At 49.5% G+C, this 21,324-nt stretch overlaps 2 protein-coding genes across 2 annotated transcripts; both read right to left on the reverse strand.

Annotated features, from left to right (window-relative positions):
* Positions 1-762: 762 nt before the first annotated feature.
* Positions 763-6,587, reverse strand: LOC130250604 (C-type lectin domain family 6 member A-like). Its single transcript, XM_056486442.1, has 5 exons — positions 5,286-6,587; positions 4,278-4,373; positions 2,877-2,969; positions 2,400-2,551; positions 763-1,369 (listed from the first exon to the last, which is right to left on the reverse strand). The coding sequence occupies exons 1-5, from the start codon at positions 5,467-5,469 to the stop codon at positions 1,331-1,333; spliced, it is 564 nt and encodes a 187-aa protein (XP_056342417.1). The 5' UTR covers positions 5,470-6,587; the 3' UTR covers positions 763-1,330.
* Positions 6,588-7,158: 571 nt separating this feature from the next.
* Positions 7,159-18,321, reverse strand: LOC130250601 (C-type lectin domain family 4 member E-like). Its single transcript, XM_056486430.1, has 6 exons — positions 18,193-18,321; positions 17,184-17,273; positions 15,790-15,882; positions 15,314-15,465; positions 8,969-9,090; positions 7,159-8,267 (listed from the first exon to the last, which is right to left on the reverse strand). The coding sequence occupies exons 1-6, from the start codon at positions 18,230-18,232 to the stop codon at positions 8,120-8,122; spliced, it is 645 nt and encodes a 214-aa protein (XP_056342405.1). The 5' UTR covers positions 18,233-18,321; the 3' UTR covers positions 7,159-8,119.
* Between the last annotated feature and the right edge of the window lie 3,003 nt (positions 18,322-21,324).

Here is a 21,324-nt window from a genome sequence, read left to right on the forward strand (position 1 = left end):
ATTCACACTCCTACTTCAACACTTGCTGCTGTCCAGACCACTGGAAGAGTGCAGAGCCATCTCAGGCCCAAAGAAGCTGGGAAGAGCACAGTGGTCATGTTCTCACCACAGGACTCTCAAGTGGCAGCAGAGAAGGAGTTAATTCAGCATGAGATACATATCTGAACTGTGAATGTGGAGAGGACCAGGACACCAGGAATGGGAAGGGAGGACATTTGCAGCACTGCACTTCTCCAGTTCCCTGATACCACCACCAGTCTCTGCTGACAGCTGCTTTCTCACAGCTACCTGTGACACTTCTTCATATCTGCTTGTGGAATTGACTCTATTCTGTGGAATTAAGTCAAATCCCTGCAAGTTTCAGTATTACAGCAGTGGAAATAGCCTTGCTGGAGGGACTTTTTGCACAAGAATGTAGTGATAGGAAAATGGGAAATGGCTTTAAATTGACATAGGAAAGATTTTGATTAAATATTAGGAAGGAATACATGTCTGTGAGGTGGTGAGACACTGGAACCAGCTGCCCATAGAAGCTGTGTATGTCCCATCCCTGAAATGTTCAAGGTGTGGCTGGACAGGACTATGAGTGATATGAGTGATCTAGTGGAAGGAGTCCTTGCCCAAGACCTAGGGGGCTTGAAACAAGACTATCCTTACAAGTCCCCTCCAACCCAACCCATTCCATGATTTGTGGATTATACACCGGCAGTATAGAGATGAAAAATAAAACAGAGATATGCACAGAGAGCACAGAGCCTTTTTCATTGGTGTGATAGTGTATTTTGTCTTGTCTAAATTTTTAGAATTTGTTCAGCAAAACCAGGACAGCTAGAGGGCATTCTGTGTATGACTAAAAACAAAGCAAACACCTCTGCTCAAGGAAACCAAGGACATTGAATCCCTGGACATCTGTCTTCCGTTCCAGTGTCTTCCTCCTGGAGAACTCCATCTCTTTTCAGCCAGAAGCTGCTGGACCCTCTCAGAGAGAAGAGGACACAAGAACACAGGACATGCATTAATGAGCCCAGGCCTTCCTGTGTTCCCTGATCAGGCACATGCACTGGGGATGCTGGACAAAGCTCATTTCACTTCCACACACACATGGTCCCCTCCCACAGACAGTGAAGATGTGTCAAGGCTCCCCACCCCTCCCATCACAGCCAGCGCTGTTCCCAGCTCACTGCTCAGCTCCCAGCTTTGCTCAGGACAGGGATATTTCCATCATACAGTTACTGCTGCAGCTTCACAAATTCGATAATAGTTCCAAACTGATGCGACATCATTCCAGTTGTTGAGAGTTTTTTCAAAACTGTGGATTACAGTGCAGTTCTCACAAACAGCACCACTTGGTTCTCCTTCTTGCCAGAACCTGGGACAGAGACAGGCTTGTTACTGCCATGCGTCCACTGCAAAGCACTGCTGGAAAAGGCCACAGTGGGATGCCAGACTTGAAGGGAAGAGACAGAAATTCCCAGTGCTGATTTTTGGGCAGAACCAGTGCCCTTGCTTCCACTTCATATCCCACTGGCACCAGTGTCACATGGAAACCTGCCTCCTTCCTACAGCCTTCCAGCACAACAGGGCCCTGCTCCATCCTGCTGGGGGGAACTGATCACCACCACTCATCCCATGCACCTCACACCCAGCAGAGGCCCCTGTCAGCCTCCAGGGCAAGACACAGCAAGGACAGTCCTGGTGCTCTCTCCCTGTGCCCCATCTCTTTCCCTGCATTTCAGCACAGGCCATTTTGTGCATCCACGTGCAGTGAATGGAGGTCAGGCTGGGCTGGTCATCAGGGTTCTGAAGGGTTATTGCTGCCAGCAAGGTGAAGTTTTCCTATGCATCCAGCACTGACTTCCATGTCATAGGTAGTTAATTCATAACAAATATCCAGCACATATGGGCCATGGGAACCTGGTGTCCTACACAGCCCTGTCCTGCTGTATCTTTAATCTCTCACAAGAAAGTGTGGGGACAACTCCCTCTCATGCACCAGCAGATCCCCTGACATCTGTCCTAATTTCTTGCTCTACCAGAAATCACACCAAACACTCTTCACCCAGAGATACTCATGCTGCTGTCACATTATATGGAGTCTTGTCCACCCACTGCCACTGGCCCTTCTTGAGCTCAAATGTAGAAATTCTCTCTATATGGAGATTGTTTTATCTGCTTGGAGAGGAATTTCCTGGCAATTGGAGAGAGAGTGCAATGTCCATGAGGTGCAGGACTGAGCAGAGGGAGGCATCAGGAGTCCCTGTTTGGTGGGGCTGGTGCTGCAGAGGTGCAGACAGGACATTCCTCCTCCCCTGCAGGACAAGGAGGGGCTCTGAGTCCCCTCCAGGGCCCAGCACTGTGTCTCTGCCTGCTGGCTCCCTCTCTCAGCCCTGTGCACCCACCTGCTCTGCCTTGCTGTTGATCACCACCAGCTGGGAGCCCATCCCAGTGCAGTTCTGCTCACTCTCAGCACAGTTCATCCTATTAAGGGACAGGAAATAGCAGCTTCTTTGAAACCTTCTCCAGCCCTCTGGGCAGCACGTCCAGCCTTGGTCTGTGCAGGGAGAGGACAGAGAGATGAAGGCTACTAACAAGAGATGGGGATTGCAAAGATCTCAGTTTTCCAGGGACAGTCCTCCTGCCCTCCTTAGTGACATTTCCTGACAGCAAGTACTTGAAGAAACAGGGATAGTACAGACATTTCTTCTTATTGCTTTGGGGTATCACCAGTGATCTTTGTGTACCCAAAGCCATGGTAATCCTTGCAAGGGGGTCTCAGATCTCGACAAAGTTCTTTTGTTGATGTGGTTTGACTTGTCCTAGCACAGCCTCCTTCAGGCCTTTAGCCCCAAGGAAGAGGGGACATTGTGAGCACTGACCTGTGCCTTGTGGCTCTGCTGAGTCGCACTTCCACTCCGAGAACTGCTGCTGCAGGGCTCTGGGCTGGACACTGCTGTGCCAGAAGAGAAAAACTGCAAAGGGAGAGGAAAGGCAGCAGGATTACCCCTTCCTGCCAGCTCCTCACACAGCATCTCTGGCCCCTTCACTCTCCTTCCACCATTTCCCCACCAAGCATTGTCCCAGATGTCACCTCTCCTGGCCCAAAGAGTGGCACAGCTGCCATCCCAGTCAGAAAGAGACCCAAGTCAGACAGCAGAAGGATGCCTGGAAGCACATCCCACTGAGGACATGCCACACACAGGGCAGGATTGATCCCACCCAACCACAGCCACTCTGCCATGCACATTCCTACAGCCCAGCTGCCAGTCTACAAAGCAGCCTCTCATTGTCACACTTTGTCTCTTCCAAAACTACACATCAACATGCATTTGGAGAAATCTCCCATCAGCTGGGCCTGTTCCACAAGCAGCACACAGTCCAGGTGCAGGTCATCACATCCAGCTGGAGCTGCAGAAACCAGGGGGGAGCACAAACTCCTAGGACTTGCTACCTCCAATTTGTGGGGTATAATGCATTGTTGGTGAAAGGCGACAGCACCAAGAACTTACTAGGAGCTCAGACACTCAGAAATATGGATTAGAAACTGATCAGGGTGTGCTTACAGTCTAGATGTCTATTTTTAGCAATTATCTATTATAGAAATATTTTGACTTTTGAGTAGAACATTCCTAGTGGCTTCAGTGCCTGATGAGTCCATTGCTGCAATGGAAGAAGGCTCAGAGGAGATGGGCAAGGGCAATGCCTGACAGACTACCTCTATTGCCAATAATGGTCAGCTTATCCCTACACAGAGATAAAGGATCTTAAGAGAGATGACTTTTGGATTAGTTCAAATGAGGGATTTGACCTGCTCTGGAACTGCTCATCCCTGTGGGATCCAAAAGGGTCAGAGTCTTCCTCAGTTAGCCATGAAAACTCTGTTTACTCAGAGACACTGGTACTGCTTTAGTCTTCTTGAGGAAGCAGGATTGGAAATCATTGGCTCACGGATCTCTGGAAACCCTTCCATCAGATAAGTTGTCCAAGCTCTCAGCTCATGCAGACTGAATGACTCAGAGCAAACTGCTCTGAAAGCCTTGCAGCCATTATAGGCAGGTCTTAAACAGCCAGCTTATCCAAGAGATCTGTCTTATGCCCAGATGTTCAAATGATGGATTAAAAGCTACAGATATGTTCTCATAAACTTTGTGGCTGCATGAGAAGGGATCTCTGACCTGTGCTTTGGTGTAGGCCACTTGCCTTCTGGCAGAGGGCTTTATGATATGGGTTTTCCACCTGAGCCCTTCATCTGAAGGGAATTAAGAGACCCTGGGACCCACCAAGGCAGATGGTTACAAAGGCAGCTTTGATTGGAAGAGCAAACATCAGGAAGACCCAGATGTTCAGCCAGGAGCAGCTTCTCTCTTCTGTTGGGGCTGAAAAATACAAAGAAAGAGTGAGCATGTCCCTGCCCAGAGCTGGGAGCAGGATAACCCAGGTGGCTCTGTACCCCAACACCCTGCTGGTCCCTGATTCCAAGGACTGGGGAGCCTCACAGGTGCTGGAAGCAGGTCCTGCTGCCTGTCACTAGCAGTGCCTCAGTGCCACAGAGTACAGTAACACAGGGGCTGCCCTGAGGCTGCTTTTTTATTTCCCTCTTTATCACAAGACCTGCCTGCATGCTGCACAAACCTCATTCCCCTTCTCTCCTGTCCAAACATTTTGTCCTCAACACATCTTCCTTGTTGACTTCCATTATGCCTGTCACTGAATGCTCTTGTTGGATCTCCCTCTTCTTCCTCTTTCTTTAGAGCTTCTTTCTCTCACCACCTGGATTTTGCCTCTGTACCATGAGCCCCTTTCTGCAATGGCACAGACCCCCAAAGAAGTGACTGCCCAGCTCAGGCTCTACACAACCAGACACACAGAAGGGATTGTTTCCACAGGGAGAAAAGGCACTTGGCAGCTCTTGGGAGAGCCCTGGCTGGGTTGTGCTGTGAGACACCAGAGATGGGAGCTGGGACTTGTGCTCAGTGTGATGCAGAGAACTTTTCCAGGGGGAATCACAAAAGGATAGCACTTTTCAGCCCCATTGTTTACAGACAACCCACTGAAGGGAATAGCAGGGCATGGTCTGCATGGACTTCCACTGCCCCTGGCTCTAGGAAAGAGGTCATCTTGGCAGCCTGGGCACTGCCCAGTTCCTTCATCTGTTGCCTTGCTCTTGTCCTAAGCCCCATCTCCTGGAAGGAGGGCAGCCACCGTACCATGCCCAGGATCCATCCCAGCCTGTCTTTCCCCAACTCCTTTGGCAGGAGAACAGAAAGGAAGGAAGGTTTGGGGCTTACCTGGAGTTCCAGGATTGACTCTCCCTTGGCCATTCATCATCTCTACAAGAGGATCACTCTTCTCCAAGGGTCCTGTTACCAGAGTGGCCACAAACACAGCCTCCCTCCCACACTGGTGAGGGGCCTGCACAGGCTCTAATCTGATGTACTGAAAAAGCCATATCCTGGGTGCATCCCACAGCATGAGCAGATTGAAAAACTTCCATCATTAGCTTGCCAGGACATTTCACACAATATTCACTGCAACACAAACTCATTGAGGCAAATGAAAACAAATGCAGGGGAGCATCACTGCAGCTCACACAACCTCCCTTTGCACATCCTCAGGCAGTTTCACAGCTCATCCATGGCCTTCCTTCTCTGCTGCCTGTCCTTTCCTGCTGAGGGTCCATGTGTGTGAAAATACATACATGGGCAGGAATATTTGGCATTTGCTATCAAAGGGCTAAACCCACTGAGCACAGCCTGCAAAAGGGAACCAAAAATGACAGGAGACTGTATCTATGACTCAGTCCGGGCAGTGCCCATGTGCAACCTGAGCCCAGAAATCCAGAGCACAACATTCAAATTCTACTGAAAGAGAGGATGGTGCTTTGAACATAGGTCTCCACTATGCCCTGTGTTTTCGGGACTGAAGGCCAGAAAAGGTCACTGGATGGTGCCAGAGTCTCTCTTCATGACAGATCATGAAGTTTTCCTTGGCCTGGCATAAAAAAGGCGCTGCTTTTTTATTTGATGGTTTTAGCACATTACAGGTCATCTTAAATGAATCTCCTGCTGGATAGTGTGTCTAAGGATACGTAAGGTTAAAGAATCCCACTTGATCTCTTAGTCCTCTGAACAGACTTCTATGATGCCCTGGTTATAGCAATAGCACAGGCATTTCAGCTGAAAGATCAGAAGATCAGGGCACAGAATTGCTTACAAGTGAGGACGAGCCTGAGCTCTCTGTAGAAGACATCCTCTGATTCTGTTCTTTTCTGCACAATAGGCTGCAGGCACAGTCAGACCCCCCATTTCTAAACATCTTTGTGTAACTAATGTTCACAATCTCTCTCCCCATATAAAAACACATTCATATGGCTTTTGCAACCTCCAGTCTCCCACCAACCCCTCAGGAAGTGCAGCTGCAAGAACACATCCCCTTTGTGGAAGCAGGGCTTCCCCTGGTCCCACACAGCTCCCACTGGACATGTAGGGTTTGTGAGCATCCACACCTCTTCCAGCAGCCTGTGAAGCACAGGTGAAAGCACAGGATCATGTTGTCACCCTGCAGAACTGTGGGTCTGTACCTGCTGCACCCCTCAGTGCCATGAGCAAGGTCACCCAGAGCACTGAGCTGCCAGGGAGCTTTTTACAGACAGAGGTGGCCAAGTTGCAGAGCACCCTGAGATCAATGGCCATTTCCTTCCTTCCCACTTCTCTCTCCCCTCTCTTGCAATGTTCTTGCTTCATATAAACTTTGTTTTACACTGTTTTCTGTGTGCCTCAGAAGCCTTTCTCTAATGCCCTGGTTACTGTTCAGCTGGTGGTCATGCTCTTCTTTAACAGCAGTGGTTTGGGGCAGATGCCCCCTCAAATAATTGCAGCTACTCAATTCACACAGCTGTTTGCATTCACACTCCTACTTCAACACTTGCTGCTGTCCAAGCCACTGGAAGAGGGCAGAAGTATCTCATGCCCAAAGAGGCTGGGAAGAGCACCGTGGTCATCTTCCAACCACATAACATTCAAGTGGCATCAGAGGAGCAGTTAGTGAAGGGGTTAGTTCAGCATGAGATACACATCTGCTTTGTGAATGTGGTGAGCACTAGAGCACAGGGAAAGAGAAGGGTGGACTTTTGCAGAACCATGCATCTCCAGTTCTCTGATACCACCACCAGTCTCTGCTGACAGCTGCTTTCTCACAGCTACCTGTGACACTTCTTCACATCTGCTTGTGTAATTGGCTGAATCCTGTGGAATTAAGTCAAATCCCTACAAATGTCAATACTATAGCAGTGAAAATAGCCTTGCTGAGAGGGACTTCTTGCACAAGAATGTAGTGATAGGACAAGGGGAAATGGTTTTAAAATAACAGAGGACTGGTTTTTATTATATGACTGTGTGGTGGTGAGATGCTGGAATCAGCTGCCTATAGGAGATGTGGATATCCCAACCCTGAAACTTTCAAGGCCTGGCTGGATGGGGATATGAGTAACTAGGTCCAGTGGAAGGTGTCTTTGCCCTTGACTCAGCAGTCTTGAAACTAGACTATCCTTACAAGTCCTTTCCAAACCAAACCATTTCTTGATTTTCAGAACATACCCCTGGCAAGACAGAGATGGAACAGGAAAGAGAGATTTTCACAGAGAGCACAGAGCCTTTTTTCATTGATCTGGTATTGTATTTTGTCTGGTCTAAGGTTTCAGAATTTGTTCAGCAAAATCAGGAGAACTAGAAAACATTTTGTGTGTGTCTCAAAAAAAAAAAAAAAAAAGCATCTCAAGATCAAGGAGACCAAGGATATTGAATCTCTGGATATGTGTCTTCCTTTCCTGTGTCTTCCTCCTGGAAAGTCCATCTCTTTTCAGACAGAGGCTCCTGGATCCTCTCAGAGAGATGAGGAAACAAGAACACAGGACTTGTTTGAGAAGCCTGAGCCTTCCTGTGTTCCCTGAGACACCTCATGCACTGGGGATGCTGGACAAAGCTCATTTCACTTCCACACACACATGGTCCCCTCCCACACACAGTGAAGATGTGTCAGGGCTCCCCACCCCTCCCAGCACAGCCAGCGCTATTCCCAGCTCACTGCTCAGCTCCCAGCTTTGCTCAGGGCAGGGGTATTTCCATCACACAATTACTGCTGCAGCTTCACAAATTCGATGATACTCCAAATATGCTCTGACATCATTCCAGTTATTGGGAGGTTGTGTAGGCACATGAATTACAGTGCAATTTTCATTGTTTTTATTATTTGGTTCTCCTTCTCGCCAGAACCTGAGACAGAGACAGGCTTGTTACTTTCCTGTGTTCACTGTGAAGCACTGTTGGAAAAGGCCACAGCGGGATGCAAGGCTTGAAGGGAAGAGACAGAAATTCCCAGAGTGGATTTATGAGCAGAAGCAGTGCCCTTGCTCCCACTCCATATCCCACTGGCACCAGTGTCACATGGAAACCTGCCTCCTTCCTACAGCCTTCCAGCACAACAGGGCCCTGCTCCATCCTGCTGGGGGGAACTGGTCACCACCACTCATCCCATGCACCTCACACCCAGCAGAGGCCCCTGTCAGCCTCCAGGGCAAGACACAGCAAGGACAGTCCTGGTGCTCTCTCCCTGTGCCCCATCTCTTTCCCTGCATTTCAGCACAGGCCATTTTGTGCATCCAAGTGCAGTGAATGGAGGTCAGGCTGGGCTGGTCATCGTTCTGAAGGGTTCTTGCTGTCAGCAAGTTGAAGCTTTTCCTATGCCTCCAGCACTGACTTCCATGTCATAGGTAATCAATTCATAACCAATATCCAGCACAGATGGGCCATGGGAACCTGGTGTCCTTCACAGCCTGTCCTGCTGTATCTTTGATTTCTCACAAAGAAGCATGGGGACAACCACCTCTTATTCACCAGCAGACCCCTTCACATCTGTCCTAATTTCTTGCCCTACCAGGAGTCACCCCAAATACTCTTCATCAAGAGATACTCACGCAGCTGTCACATCATATGGAGTCTTATCCACCCAGTGCCACTCGCCCTCCTTCTCCTCAATCAGACCAATGTAGAAATTCTGTCTTGGTGGAGATTGTTTTATCTGCTCGGAGAGGAAATCCTGGCAATCAGAGAGAGAGTGCAATGTCCATTGCTGTATTTTAATGTTATGGTTCTATATTGCACTGAGGAAATTCTTTGCACGGTATCCCCCCCGGAGTATTGTGAAGTTTGTTTATCCCTCCCTTAGCCCCTCCCCACTGGTGCAACTCCATTCGAATCAACTTGGTTTCCCCCCTCCCCTCGTCGTAGGTTTCAAAATCCTCACCATCCTTTAGTCTGTCTCTCCCTGGACAATGTTCAAGAATAAAGTTCTGGACATTATTGTGGTGAAAGAGCCTCCTTTCATTTTTTTCCTTTGTCCATGTGGATTCTCTTTCCATTTCTGGTCTCGAGCTAGCTTAGGGTACTCAAGCGAGGAAAGGGAACAGCCTCAGCTGGCTCGCCAACGTGTAGGCCTCCTGAGAGGTAGAGAACCCACAGAAGGGCCTTTTGGATTGTAGTTGCCTTGGTGGCAAGGAGCTGCTTTTTGTGCAGCGCTGGCTGACACTCAAGGATTGACAACCCTCCTGAGCCTAAGGTGGACCAGACCTGGACAAGGACTCTCTTTGCAATGACCCTGCAGTGCTGAGGTCCCCAGGAGAGGGCTAAGTAGCCCTCAGATTTAGCGGAGACACCATAGTGTCCCTCAGTTAGCGGGGGAACAGGTTCCCACACGGGGGACAGGCGCGGACAGTGGACCACACATAGCGGCGCCTCAGAGCGGGGGAGGCTTCGCATGGTCATAGATTCGCGTGGCGGTGGCACCATGGCATATCATGGCCGTGGCTGCATGGCCTGTAGCCAGCAGCATGGGGCCCCAGAATCATAGTCGTGGTGACACAGCCCAACAGCATGTGGCCCCGGAGCAGCAGCCAAGCAGCGCTCCGTGCAAGCAGTGGCAAGCGGCTCTGGGGCAGGTAATGGCGGTGGTACCAGAGGACGGTGGAGACACCGGCACCAGCAGTGTGCGGCCCTGGGGCACTGGGGAGTGGCACAGCATGGATAGTGCGGGGCTTTCCTTTCAACCCAGGGTTGGGGGAGAAACTGCCTGCAGTTGCACTCCCTGCAAAGAAAGGTAAATCAGTTTGCATATGTGGCTTTTAACATCAGTATGGGCTCTCGCCTCTCTAGCAACAAAGGAGCATATATTCCCAAATTTGGGGAATATTAGGTGGTGGAAATGTTAAAACTTCTAAGAAGCGGTTAAAACATTTTGTTTGCTTGCTGTCCCTACAGTTTCCCCAATTTAACTTGAAGAATGGAAATTTTAGCCCTTCTTGGGACAAAACTGGAAACCTATTGACATTCAAAAATGGAAGAGGGAGATGAAGCTGTGTCTCACTTCTTCCCTGTGTTCTTGTTAATTTGCAAAGAACTGGTTCATAGGGAACTGAAGCTGAATCAGATTCCCCCAGCCTCCCCTACCCCTTCTCCTACTCCCTCTGCCCCTTAACTGGAGGGGGCATGCAGGACATCCTGAGAAACGTAGAGCACCCGGCAGAGCCACAGTCTCCCTGGGCTCGCATGCCCCCCCGAGTACCCTGGCTCTGACAGCTGTGCGCAGGCTAACAGACAATCTTCCCTGGACCCCAATATACTAGCTGTTTTACCCCAAATTTGGCATTCTGCTAGCTTTAAAGATGACCTCCACCACCCACTCAGTGTCGACCGCATGGCTGAAATCCAAGATGATGCCAGCCACATGGCTAACCCCCAGGGGGCTGTCCGCCTCGTGGCTGGGACTCAAGATGGCGCCAACCTCACAGGAAAGGCGCCGTCCTACCCTTCTTTTTCCCACAATCCCTTTTACTGACTTATCCACGCCCCAAATCCTTTCCCATTCCTCAACCCTTTCCTCCCCTCACAGTCCCCTCCCCCTCCCTCCTCCATGTTGCCTCCATGCATAATGTCATCCTGGAATTCTGCCCCCATGTGTTGCAATCCTGGTCCCACGGTTGCCCCTCCCACCCGAGGAGTCCTGCCCCTTCTCCAGTTACTGTTTCCCACCCCCCGCCCCTGGGCTGCAATGGGGATGGAGGTGGAAGGAGCGATGCCCTGCCCCCCTGGCCCTCATAGGGGTGGGGGTGGATGGGAGGGTGACCTACCGTTCAGACCCTGCTTGGGAGGGAGGGGAAGTGCCTCCCCCTCTGAGATGCTGCAGGGGCACAGATGGAGGGGGGGATTGCTCCCCTCCAAGTTGCAGCTGGTGTGGGGACAGGGGAGAGAGTGTTCGCCCCCCCGGCTGCCGTGCGGAGGTGGAGGGGGGAGGGTGAATCCGTTCCCAGTTCCCAAGGCTGGGGCAGTGGCTACCCTTCTGGTTCCTGCAGGGGGAGAGGTGTCCATCCTCCTGGGCCCCACCAGAGTGGGGGTTGGAGGGAAGTGCGGAGGGACTGGCACGCCTTCCAGTTCCTATGGTGGGGGGGTGTCAGAGGGGGGAACCCTGGGAATAAGGAACCCAGGGGTCAAAACTAGGAACAGGAAGTCATACCCTCAGTTGCTACTGTCATATATTCCGGTAGGAGAAATGGAAATAGAAGTTATCAGCCTTTTTGATATCAAAATAAAAAGGAAATCTGTAAAACCCAAAGGGAGTTTGGCCAAGATAGTGAGATCTTTAAAGGGATGATTAGGGCTATTGTGACCTCACATGAGTTGGTCCCAGCCCATCTCCAAGATCTTTTCTGGTGTCTCTTAACCTCCTCAGAATTTGATCTGTGGGAATGCATGTGGAAATGAGCTCTGAAGGGACTCCAATGGGAGCTTCAGCAAAGCTCCCAAGGAGAGAAAGCTGCTGATGGGAATGATATCGCTTTTGAACATTTATGCAGTGAAGGGGACTGTGCTAGCCCCGAGAACCAAATTTGGGTGTCAACCAAGTTTGTTTTTGATCTGTAGTGTTTCTTTAAGATTTGTAGTGTTGCAGAAAAGGCTTTTAACCAGCTGAGGGGTCAAATTAGTTATCCTTAAGACCTCACAGGAGTTTTAGAGGCGGCCACTGTAAAGCGCCCTAACCACAAGTTAACATGGCTGGATGACACCTCAATTTGGATAGGACAGTGGCCACTAAGTAAGGAAAAGCTTAAAGTGCTGAAGGAGCTCGTGGAGGAGCAATTGGCCAAAGGTCACACAGAAGAGAAAACAAGCCCTTGGAATTCCCCTGTCTTTGGAATAAAGAACCCGGGGAAAGAAAAGTGGTAACTCCTCCATAACCTCTAGGAAATAAACAAAGTAATTGAGGACATGGGGTCAATCTAACCTGGAATGCCTTCCCCAAAGATGCGCCCCTGAAATTGGCAATTGGTTGTCCTGGACGTCAAGGACTGTTTCTTCCAAATTCCCCTACACCCAGAAGATGCCCCATGGCTTGCCTTCTTGGTTCCTACTATCAGTCGAGAAGACCCAATGAAGCACTACCACTGGAAAGTATTACTGCAGGGCATGAAGGCCTTCCATCTGCCTGTGCTACGTAGTCTCATTGCTGTTGCTGGTGCGCGCCCCAAAAAGGGAAGCCGTCATCCTCCACTACATGGATGATGTACTGGTGTGCTCCCCGATGACTCTATACTCCAACACACACTTGACCTAGTGGTTAAAGTTTTAACCTCTGCTGGATTGCAACTGCAGGAGGACAAAGTCCAAAGGATGCAACCTTGGAAATACCTGGGCTTGGAGATCATTGTGTGGACCGTTGTTCAACAGAAATTTGAAATTGATAGCAATCGCAAAATCTTAGCAGATCTCCATCCCTTGTGAGGGTCCACCTGCCTGGTAGTGATTTGTTGGGGGTTGGGTTTATTTTGTTCCAGTTTAAAGAATTTTCCCCATTATCATGCTAATGGAGCCTGCTGGGTTATACCCAGGATCATTTGATGACTCTGGACAAAAGGGTAGGTGGGGGCAGGCTTCTGGGAGGGTCTACTCGTGTTTCCAGCGAGCTTGGAGGAAGAATAACATCATCCACAGAAGAGGACCCCCTGTCTACAGCACACGTGGAGAGAACACAGGAGAGCCAGACCCTCTGCAATCAACTGCCCTGCATCTGCCCCACTCCAGCCTCCTATCTCTGAGGACACAACAAATCACTGGGACACAAATGGTGAGCGAGAAGCCTGCTCCCAGCCTGCTCCCACCTGAGACACAGTACAGCCACTGCTGCCCTCGCCCCTCCCGCTCCCGCCTGCTCTCCGCAGCTGTGCGGGCTTTGCCTGTCTGCACCACCAGGACCGAGTGCAGAGAGAGTGTGCCTGCGTCTAAAGAAAGTACTGGAACTGAGTTAACTGTTCTGTTTTGTTGGTAATTTTAATAACTGCTGTTGTTTCTGCTTGTACAGTTAAATATATGTTAGTAAAAGAGCTGTTACTCCTATCCCCTTATCTCTGTCTTAAAGTCCTTGATTCAAACAATTATAATACTTGGAGGGAGTGGAATTAAATTCTCTATTTCAAAGAGAAGCTTCTGCCTTTATTGGCAGACACCTGTCCTTCAAACCAGGACAGGATTCTATTGAAGGCTGAAGAGTATCCAGCCAGCTTTGACACACCTATGTCCAACCCAAGTCCTTAGTCACAGAGCATCTGACCACACCAAAATTGTCATCGGTGAGCTGTAATTATTAAGAACCCTGTAGAGGAGTGGCTGCCTAATTTGCCCAAAGCAGTTCAGGAACCCCAAGAATTAGAGCTATTGGGTTCTTCCCCAACACCAGAACTGCGTTCAGTTTATCTTCAGCCCATTATCTAGCACTAAAGCCTTTCAAAACATACTGCAATATCAGGAGGAGTTCACTGCCAAAAGGTGGTGTAATATTCTAAGCCATGTTGCAGCAGACAATCCCTACCATTCAAGTTCCCAAAACCTCCCTAGGGCTCTGTTCTTAATTTATGGAGATCAGGCATGGGCAGGGATCCCTTCTCAGCTATTAGGAGGGTCCTGTACCTTCGCACGGCTGTCCCTGTTGGCACCCAACCAAACCTGACTTGGCAAATGGACTCATAAAAAGAATTCAGTCAACAAAATTCAAATGACAAGTGCTAACGATTTGGACCCAAACTGTAATTCCGAAGTTTTTCATTGGGCCAAGTCAGAAAGAGTTGCTGTGTCCCTGTTCCTTCCATGGGTCACAGCAGTCAAAGCTCCAGGTGAATTGGGCCACTTAGAGTGCGGGGTAGTCAAACAGGCAAACTTTACATCCACCACCATCAGCTTCCTCCTACAAGATGAGGTAATTACCAGATAGGTCACACTCCCAAACTGTGCAGTCATAGCCTTCCTCCTGCTGCTGCATGGACACAAATGCCAAGAATTTGAAGGACATTGTTGCATGAACCTAACCTCCAAAACTCCCACCATTCACACAGCCCTTAGAGAAACAAAAAATTTGATCGAACAAGTGAAGCAGGAATCTGAGGATTGGTTCAGTGGACTGTACGGGATGGTAGACTTCAATACTCAAGACAATTCTGTTGTTTTGTGTTGCTCTTTTCCTCATCGTGTTGGCATTCATAATTCAACGTTGCTTAATTTTCAAAGCCACTAATGGTCTCATTCCTACTACCACAGAAGTCAACTACACAGAGTTTACAAAGTAAAAGCAAACTTGCCCAAACATTGTAAGTGGTGGGCAAGTCCATATTCTGAATCAGAATAAATGCAATGCCTTTCTTTTAAATTTATTAAAATAAAAAGGGGGAGACGTTATATTGTATTCTTATGGTTCTATATTGTACAGAGAAAATGGTTTGCATTGAATCCCCCTGGAATTTTGTAAAGTTGGTTTAGCCCTCCCTTAGCCCCTCCCCACCGGCACAACCGCATTGGCAGCAACTCGGTTTCCCACTTTCCCTTGTTCTAGGTTTAAAAATCCCCGCCATCCTTTGTGTTGCTCTCTCTGCCTGGACATGGGTGGAGAATAAACTGTTGGACATAATTGTGGGGGAAAGAGACTCCTCTGGCTTTTTACCTTTGTCCATTCGGATTCTGTTTTCCGTCTCTGGTCCGGAGCTATCTTAGGGGACCAGAGAGAGGAAGGGGAACTGCCTCAGTCCATGAAGGCCAAAACAAAGCATGGAATGCCATGAAGACTCCCTATGGGGTGGGGCTGGTGGCAGAGGGAGCTGGTGCTGCAGAGGTGCAGACAGAACATTCCCCCTCCCCTGCAGGACAAGGAGGGGCTCTGAGTCCCCTCCAGGGTCCAGCACTGTGTCTCTGCCTGCTGGCTCCCTCTCTCAGCCCTGTGCACCCACCTGCTCTGCCTTGCTGTTGATCACCACCAGCTGGGAGCCCATCCCAGTGCAGTTCTGCTCACTCTCAGCACAGTTCATTGTATCAAGAGACAGGAAATAGCAGCTTCTTTGAAACCTTCTCCAGCCCTCTGGGCAGCACATCCAGCCTCGGTCTATGCAGAGAGGAGAGAGAGATGAAGGCTACTAACAAGAGGTGGTGATTGCAAAGATCTCAGTTTTCCAGGGACAGTCCTCCTGCCCTCCTTACAGCCTTTGCCTGACAGAAAGTGCAGGAAAAAGCAGGCACAGTACAGACATTTCTTCCCATTGTTTTTGGAAGGACCAGTGATCTTTGTCTACCCAAAGCCATGGTAATCCTTGTAAGGGGGTCTCAGCTGTCTAAAGAAATTTCTTTAGGTGATGTCGTTTGAGCTCTCCTAGCACAGCCTCCTTGAGGCCTTTAGCCCCAAGGAAGAGGGGACATTGTGAGCACTCACCTGTGCCTTGTGGCTCTGCTGAGTCGCACTTCCACTCCGAGAACTGCTGCTGCAGGGCTCTGGGCTGGTCACTGCTATGCCAGAAGGGAACCACTGCAAAGGGAGAGGAAAGGCAGCAGGATTACTCCTTCCTGCCAGCTCCTCACACAGCATCTCTGGCCCCTTGACTCTCCTGCCACCATTTCCCCACCAAGCATTGTCCCAGCTGTCACCTCTCCGGATCCAAAGAGGATCCTGATGGCACAGCTGCCATCCCAGCCAGAAAGGGATCGTGTTCCAAGTCAGACAGCAGAAGGATCCCTGGAAGCACATCCCACAGAGGACATACCACACACAGGGCAGGATTGATCCCACTCAAGCAGCCACTCTGCCATGCACATTCCTACAGCCCAGCTGCCAGTGTACAAAGCAGCCTCTCACTGTCACACTTTGTCTCTTCCTAAACTACACACATCAAAAGGCATTTGGAGAAATCTCCCATCAGCTGGGCCTGTTCCACCAGCAACACACAGTCCAGGTGCAGATAATTCCAACCAGCTGGACCTGCAGAAACCAGGGGGGAGCACAAACTCCTATGACTTGCTACATCTAGTTTGTGGGGAATAATGCACTGTTGGTGACAGGCCAAAGCCACAGTCCCAAGGACTTACTAGGAGCTCAGTCACTTGGGAGTATGTATTAGGAACTGGTCAGGTGTGCTTAACAATCCAGATGCCTATTTTTAGCAATCAACTAATTTAGAAATATTTTAGTTATCAGCAGTGAAATCCTAGTGGCTTCAGTTCCTGGTGAACAATGGAAGAAGGCTCAGAGGAAAGGGGCAAGGGTGATGTCTGGCAGACCACGCCCATTGCCAATAAAGGTGACATTACCCCTACACAAAGATAAAGGATGAGAACAGAGATGACGTTTGGTTTAGCTCAGCTGAGGGATTTAACCTGCTGAGCAACTGCTCATCCCTGTGGAGATCCAAATAGGTCAGAGTCTTCTACAGTTAGCCATGAAAGCTCTGTTTGCTCAGAGACACTGGTACTGCCTCAGCCTTCCTTAGGAAGCAGAATAGGAAATCGTTGGCTCACGGATGTCTGGAAACCCTTCCATCAGACAAGTGTTGTCCAAGCTCTCAGCTCATGCAGACTGAGAGACTCAGAGAAAACTGTTCTGACAGCCTTGCTGCCACCACAGGCAGTTCTTACACAGCCAGTTTATCCAGGAGTTCTGCCTTATGCCCAGAGGTTCAAAAGATGTATTAAATCCACAGCTATTTTCTCACAGAGGTCAAGGCTGCATGAGAAGGGTTCTCTGACCTGTGCTTTGGTGAATGCCATTTTTCTGCTGGCAGACAGCCACCTGAGCCCTTGATCCCGAGGAAATTAAGAGACCCTGGAACTCACCAAGGCAGATGGTCACAAGGGCAGCTTTGATTGCGAGAGCAAAAATAAGGAAGACCCAGATGTTCAGTGAGGAGAAGCTTCTAATTTCTGCTGTGCTTGAAAAACACAAAGCAAGAGTGAGCATGTCCATGCCCATATTTGGTGACAGGATAACCCAGGTGGCTTTGTAGCCCAACACCCTGCTGGTCCCTTGTTCCAAGAACTGTGGAAGGTGCTGGAAGCAGGTCCTGCTGCCTGTCACTAGCAGTGCCTCAGAGTCACAGAGTACAATAACACAGAGGCAGCCCTGAAACTGCTTTTTAATTTTCCTCTTCATCACAAAACCTGCCTGTATTCTGGCCAAACCTCACTCCTCTCTCTCTTGTCCAAACCTCCTTTCTTCTCAACACATCTTCTTTGTTGCCTTCCATTATCTCTGTCTGACACTGAACACTCTTGCTGCATCTCCCTCCTCTTCCTCTCTCTTTAGAGCTTCTTTCTCTCAGTACCTGGATTTTGTCTCTGTACCATGAGCCCCTTTCTGCAATGGTCCAGTCCCCCAAAGCAGTGACTGCCCAGCTCAGGGTGTGCACAGCCAGACACACAGAGAAGGGATTGTTTCCCACAGGGGAGAAAAGGCACTTGGCAGCTCTTGGGAGAGCCCTGGCTGGGTTGTGCTGTGAGACACCAGAGATGGGAGCAGGGACTTGTGCTCAGTGTGATGCAGAGAGCTTCTCCAGGAGAATCACAGAAGGATAGCACCCTTCATCCCCGTTGTTTACCGACAACCCACTGAAGGGAATAGCAGGGCATGGTCTGCATGGACTCCCACTGCCCCTGGCTCTAGGAAAAAGGTCATCCTGCCAGCCTGGGCACTGCCCAGTTCCCTCATCTGTTGCCTTGCTCTTGTCCTAAGCCCCATCTCCTGGGAGGAGGCTGGCCACCATACATGCCCAGGATCCATCCCAGTCCTGTCTTTTCCCAACTGCTTTGACAGGAGGACCGAAAGGAAGGAAGGTTTGGGGCTTACCTACAGTTCCAGGACTGACTCTCCCTTGGCCATTCATCATCTCTAGAAAAGGATCTCTCTTCTCCAGGGGTCCCTGTTACCAGTGTGGCCACAAACACAGCCTCCCTCCTGCACAGGGCACTTCCCACAATGGTGAGGGGCCTTCAGAGACTCTAATCTGATGTGCTGAAAAAGTCATATCCTGGGTGTACCCCACAGCATGACCAGATTTAGGAACTTCCATCATTAGCTTGCCAGGACATTTCACAAGATGCTCATTGCAACACAAACTCATTGAGGCAAAGGAAAACAAATGCAGGGGAGCATCACTGCAGCTCACACAATCTCCCTTTGCACAGCCTCAGGCACTTTCACAGCTCATTCATGGCCTTCCCACTCTGCTGTCTGCTCTTTCCTACTGAGGGTCCATGTGTGTGAAAATACATTCATGGGCAAAGGCACAGCCTGCAGAAGAGAACCAAATTCACAGGAAAGCAATCTGTGACTCAATCTAGGCAGTGCCCATTGCACCCTGAGCCCAGAAATCCAGAGCACAACAAATAACTTGCTAACATTTTTTTAATTTAATTCCACTGGAAGAAAGGATGGAGAGTTGGGTAGAGGAGTTCAATATGCCCTGTTTTTTTCCATCTGGATGCCAGAAAGAATAACTGAATGGTGCTAGAATCCCTTTGCTTGATAGATCAGAAAGTTTGCCTTGCTTACTACTACAAAATCTGCAGCCATATATGGTATTTCTGGCAGTTCTCAAGGAGATCTGAATTAAGCTCCTTCAGCTTCATATTGCTGAGGATGTCCTTAAGGATGAGGTATCCCTACAGGACCCCAATGTCCTCTGTATGGACTGAGAGAGGAACACAGGCTCTGCTCCTGTGCCATCACACAGTTTCTTCCTATGGAGAGGAAGTCATGGGTGCAGAGACACAGGAATAGGACAGCTCATAGCAATAGCACAGGCATTTCAGGTGAAGCACCAGAAGTTCAGGGCCCAGAACTGCTGGCAAGTGAGGATAAGCCTGAGCTCTCTGTAGAAGACATCCTCTGATTCTGTTCTTTTCTGCACAATAGGCTGCAGGCACAGTCAGACCCCCCATTTCTAAACATCTTTATGTAGCCAATGTTCACAAGCTCTCTCCTCACATAAAAACACATTCACATGACGTCCAGTCCCTCATCAGCCCCCCAGGAAGAGCTGCTGCAAGAACACATCCCCTTTGTGGAAGCAGGGCTTCCCCTGCTCCCACACACTTCCTGCTGCCCATGTAGGTTTCGTGAGCATCTACACCTCTTCCAGCAGCCTGTGGAGCACAGGTGAAAGCACAGGCTCACGTTGTCACACTGCAGAGCTGTGGGTCTGTGCCTGCTGCACCCCTCAGTGCCATGAGCAAGGTCACCCAGAGCACTGAGCTGCCAGGGAGCTTCTTACACACAGAGGTGGCCAAGTTGCAGAGCATCCTGAGCTCAATGGCCACTTCCTTCCTTCCTTCCCATTTCTCTCTCCCCTCTCTCTTACCGTGTTCTTGCTTCTTCTAAACTTTGTGTTCACGCTGTTTCTTATGTGCCTCAGAAATCTTTCCCTAATGCTCTGGTTACTATTAGGCTGGTGGTCATGTTCTTCTTTAACAGCTGTGGTTTCCAGCAAATGTCCCCTCAAATAGTTGCAGCTATTCAATTCACACAGTTGTTTGCATTCACACTCCTACTTTATCACTTGCTGCTGTCCAGGCCATGTCACCAAGTTTAAGTGGGATGGGTATGACTGCAGAGTGTTCCAAGTACAAAAAAACAAGAAGTGTGTTCGTGTTCAGAGTTGAACTCGGTGGAGGATGTTTTCTCTTTCTCACTTGTTGATGTCAGTTTCTTCATCAGAATTGCTTGAGATGTCCTGCTGCCCAGTTTTCTTGAATTCCAGATGATTTGGAGGGAAAGACTTACCTGCAACAATGACATAAGGGCAAACAGCCTGGAAGAAATACTATCAAAGCCATGGCAGAAAGCACAAGATAAGTGCTGGCAGCAGGGACAATCCAGGAAGAGGACATTAATGCCAGAGGAAGGTGTACTCACTGTACCTGGTTACTTTGCCCCCTCACAGCCTGAAAACCAGCCCCACAGCCCTGAGCCCCAGCAGTGTGTGAGGGCAGCTCACAGTGGCAGCTTTCAGGCTCTGCAACTTCTGCTGCACTTTCTGAGCTTTTTTTCCAGCTGTAAAGTACAAAAAATCCAGGATGACACTGGAGGTTCCTTTGTGAGACATGTATGGAAGACCCAAGGATGAAATGGGCTCCGCTGGCTCTCGCTGTTTGCAATGAGGCTGAACTGCTGGGAATGTAAAGGCTGAGGTCTACTTTGTCTGCACTGATTCTGACATGCTGGGATTCAGGATGCTGTCGATTCTTCCAGGGCATGATGAGCTCCAGGACACAGGGTCTCAGGGCTTAGAGGGACATGGAGACAGACTCTTGCAGATCCTGATTCATCCCAAACTCCCAGGATGAATCACTGTCACAGTAGAAGCTGTCTTGTACTGGGCAATTGATTTGCCATATATGGGGGAAGCAGCCTGGCCTGATAGACAGGCCACCAGGGAACAGCGATTGGATAAGATTCGGAACCACACAGAGATTCGATCTAATAGGCTCCTGCCTGGGCTGCACAAGCTGTTGGTCAGAGAGCTGGGCAGCCTGAACTTTGAACCAATTACAAGTGCTTGCCGAGGAACATTAAGAAAGGTATTTAAGGTGCAGTTGAGAACAATGCAGTGCTTTTCGTCACATGGATCACAGAGAGCCGTGTCTCTGTCTCGGACCCGGCCCCGGCCCCTTCCACATTACAATTGGTGGCCGTGACATGATTTCGACATTTAGCCATAATCTGCGAAATCATGGGGAGACTGTCTTGGGTTGTAATATAGGATGTGGCTAGAAATGTGTATTCTACCACCAACTGTTGAAGCCGGGTGGGGCAGTGATCCTTATCTCCGTGGCGCATACCATCTGCTAATGGGCCATCTTTAAGATAAGGTGGGGCAATCATCTTTATCTTTTCCACAACCCATCCTCCCTCCAGGATTGTATCATCTGCTGTGGCCCATTAAGTCCCACTGTATGACTGATAAAATTACATCATCCC

The sequence above is a fragment of the Oenanthe melanoleuca genome, chromosome 1 (genome assembly GCF_029582105.1).
Source record: "Oenanthe melanoleuca isolate GR-GAL-2019-014 chromosome 1, OMel1.0, whole genome shotgun sequence".
NCBI classification, from domain to species: Eukaryota; Metazoa; Chordata; class Aves; order Passeriformes; family Muscicapidae; genus Oenanthe; species Oenanthe melanoleuca.

What these genes read in the sequence shown, in the direction of transcription:
- LOC130250601 (XM_056486430.1), bottom strand. Translation starts at nt 18,232, where the DNA reads ATGATGAATGGCCAAGGGAGAGTCAGTCCTGGAACTGTAG. An exon ending in AGTCAGTCCTGGAACTGTAG is followed by an intron (nt 17,274 to 18,192) that starts GTAAGCCCCAAA and finishes TTTCAAGCACAG; the next exon opens with CAGAAATTAGAAGCTTCTCC. An exon ending in AGCAGAGCCACAAGGCACAG is followed by an intron (nt 15,466 to 15,789) that starts GTGAGTGCTCAC and finishes CTCTCTGCATAG; the next exon opens with ACCGAGGCTGGATGTGCTGC.
- LOC130250604 (XM_056486442.1), bottom strand. Translation starts at nt 5,469, where the DNA reads ATGCTGTGGGATGCACCCAGGATATGGCTTTTTCAGTACATCAGATTA. An exon ending in AGTCAATCCTGGAACTCCAG is followed by an intron (nt 4,374 to 5,285) that starts GTAAGCCCCAAA and finishes TGTATTTTTCAG; the next exon opens with CCCCAACAGAAGAGAGAAGC. An exon ending in CTTTGTAACCATCTGCCTTG is followed by an intron (nt 2,970 to 4,277) that starts GTGGGTCCCAGG and finishes CTCCCTTTGCAG; the next exon opens with TTTTTCTCTTCTGGCACAGC.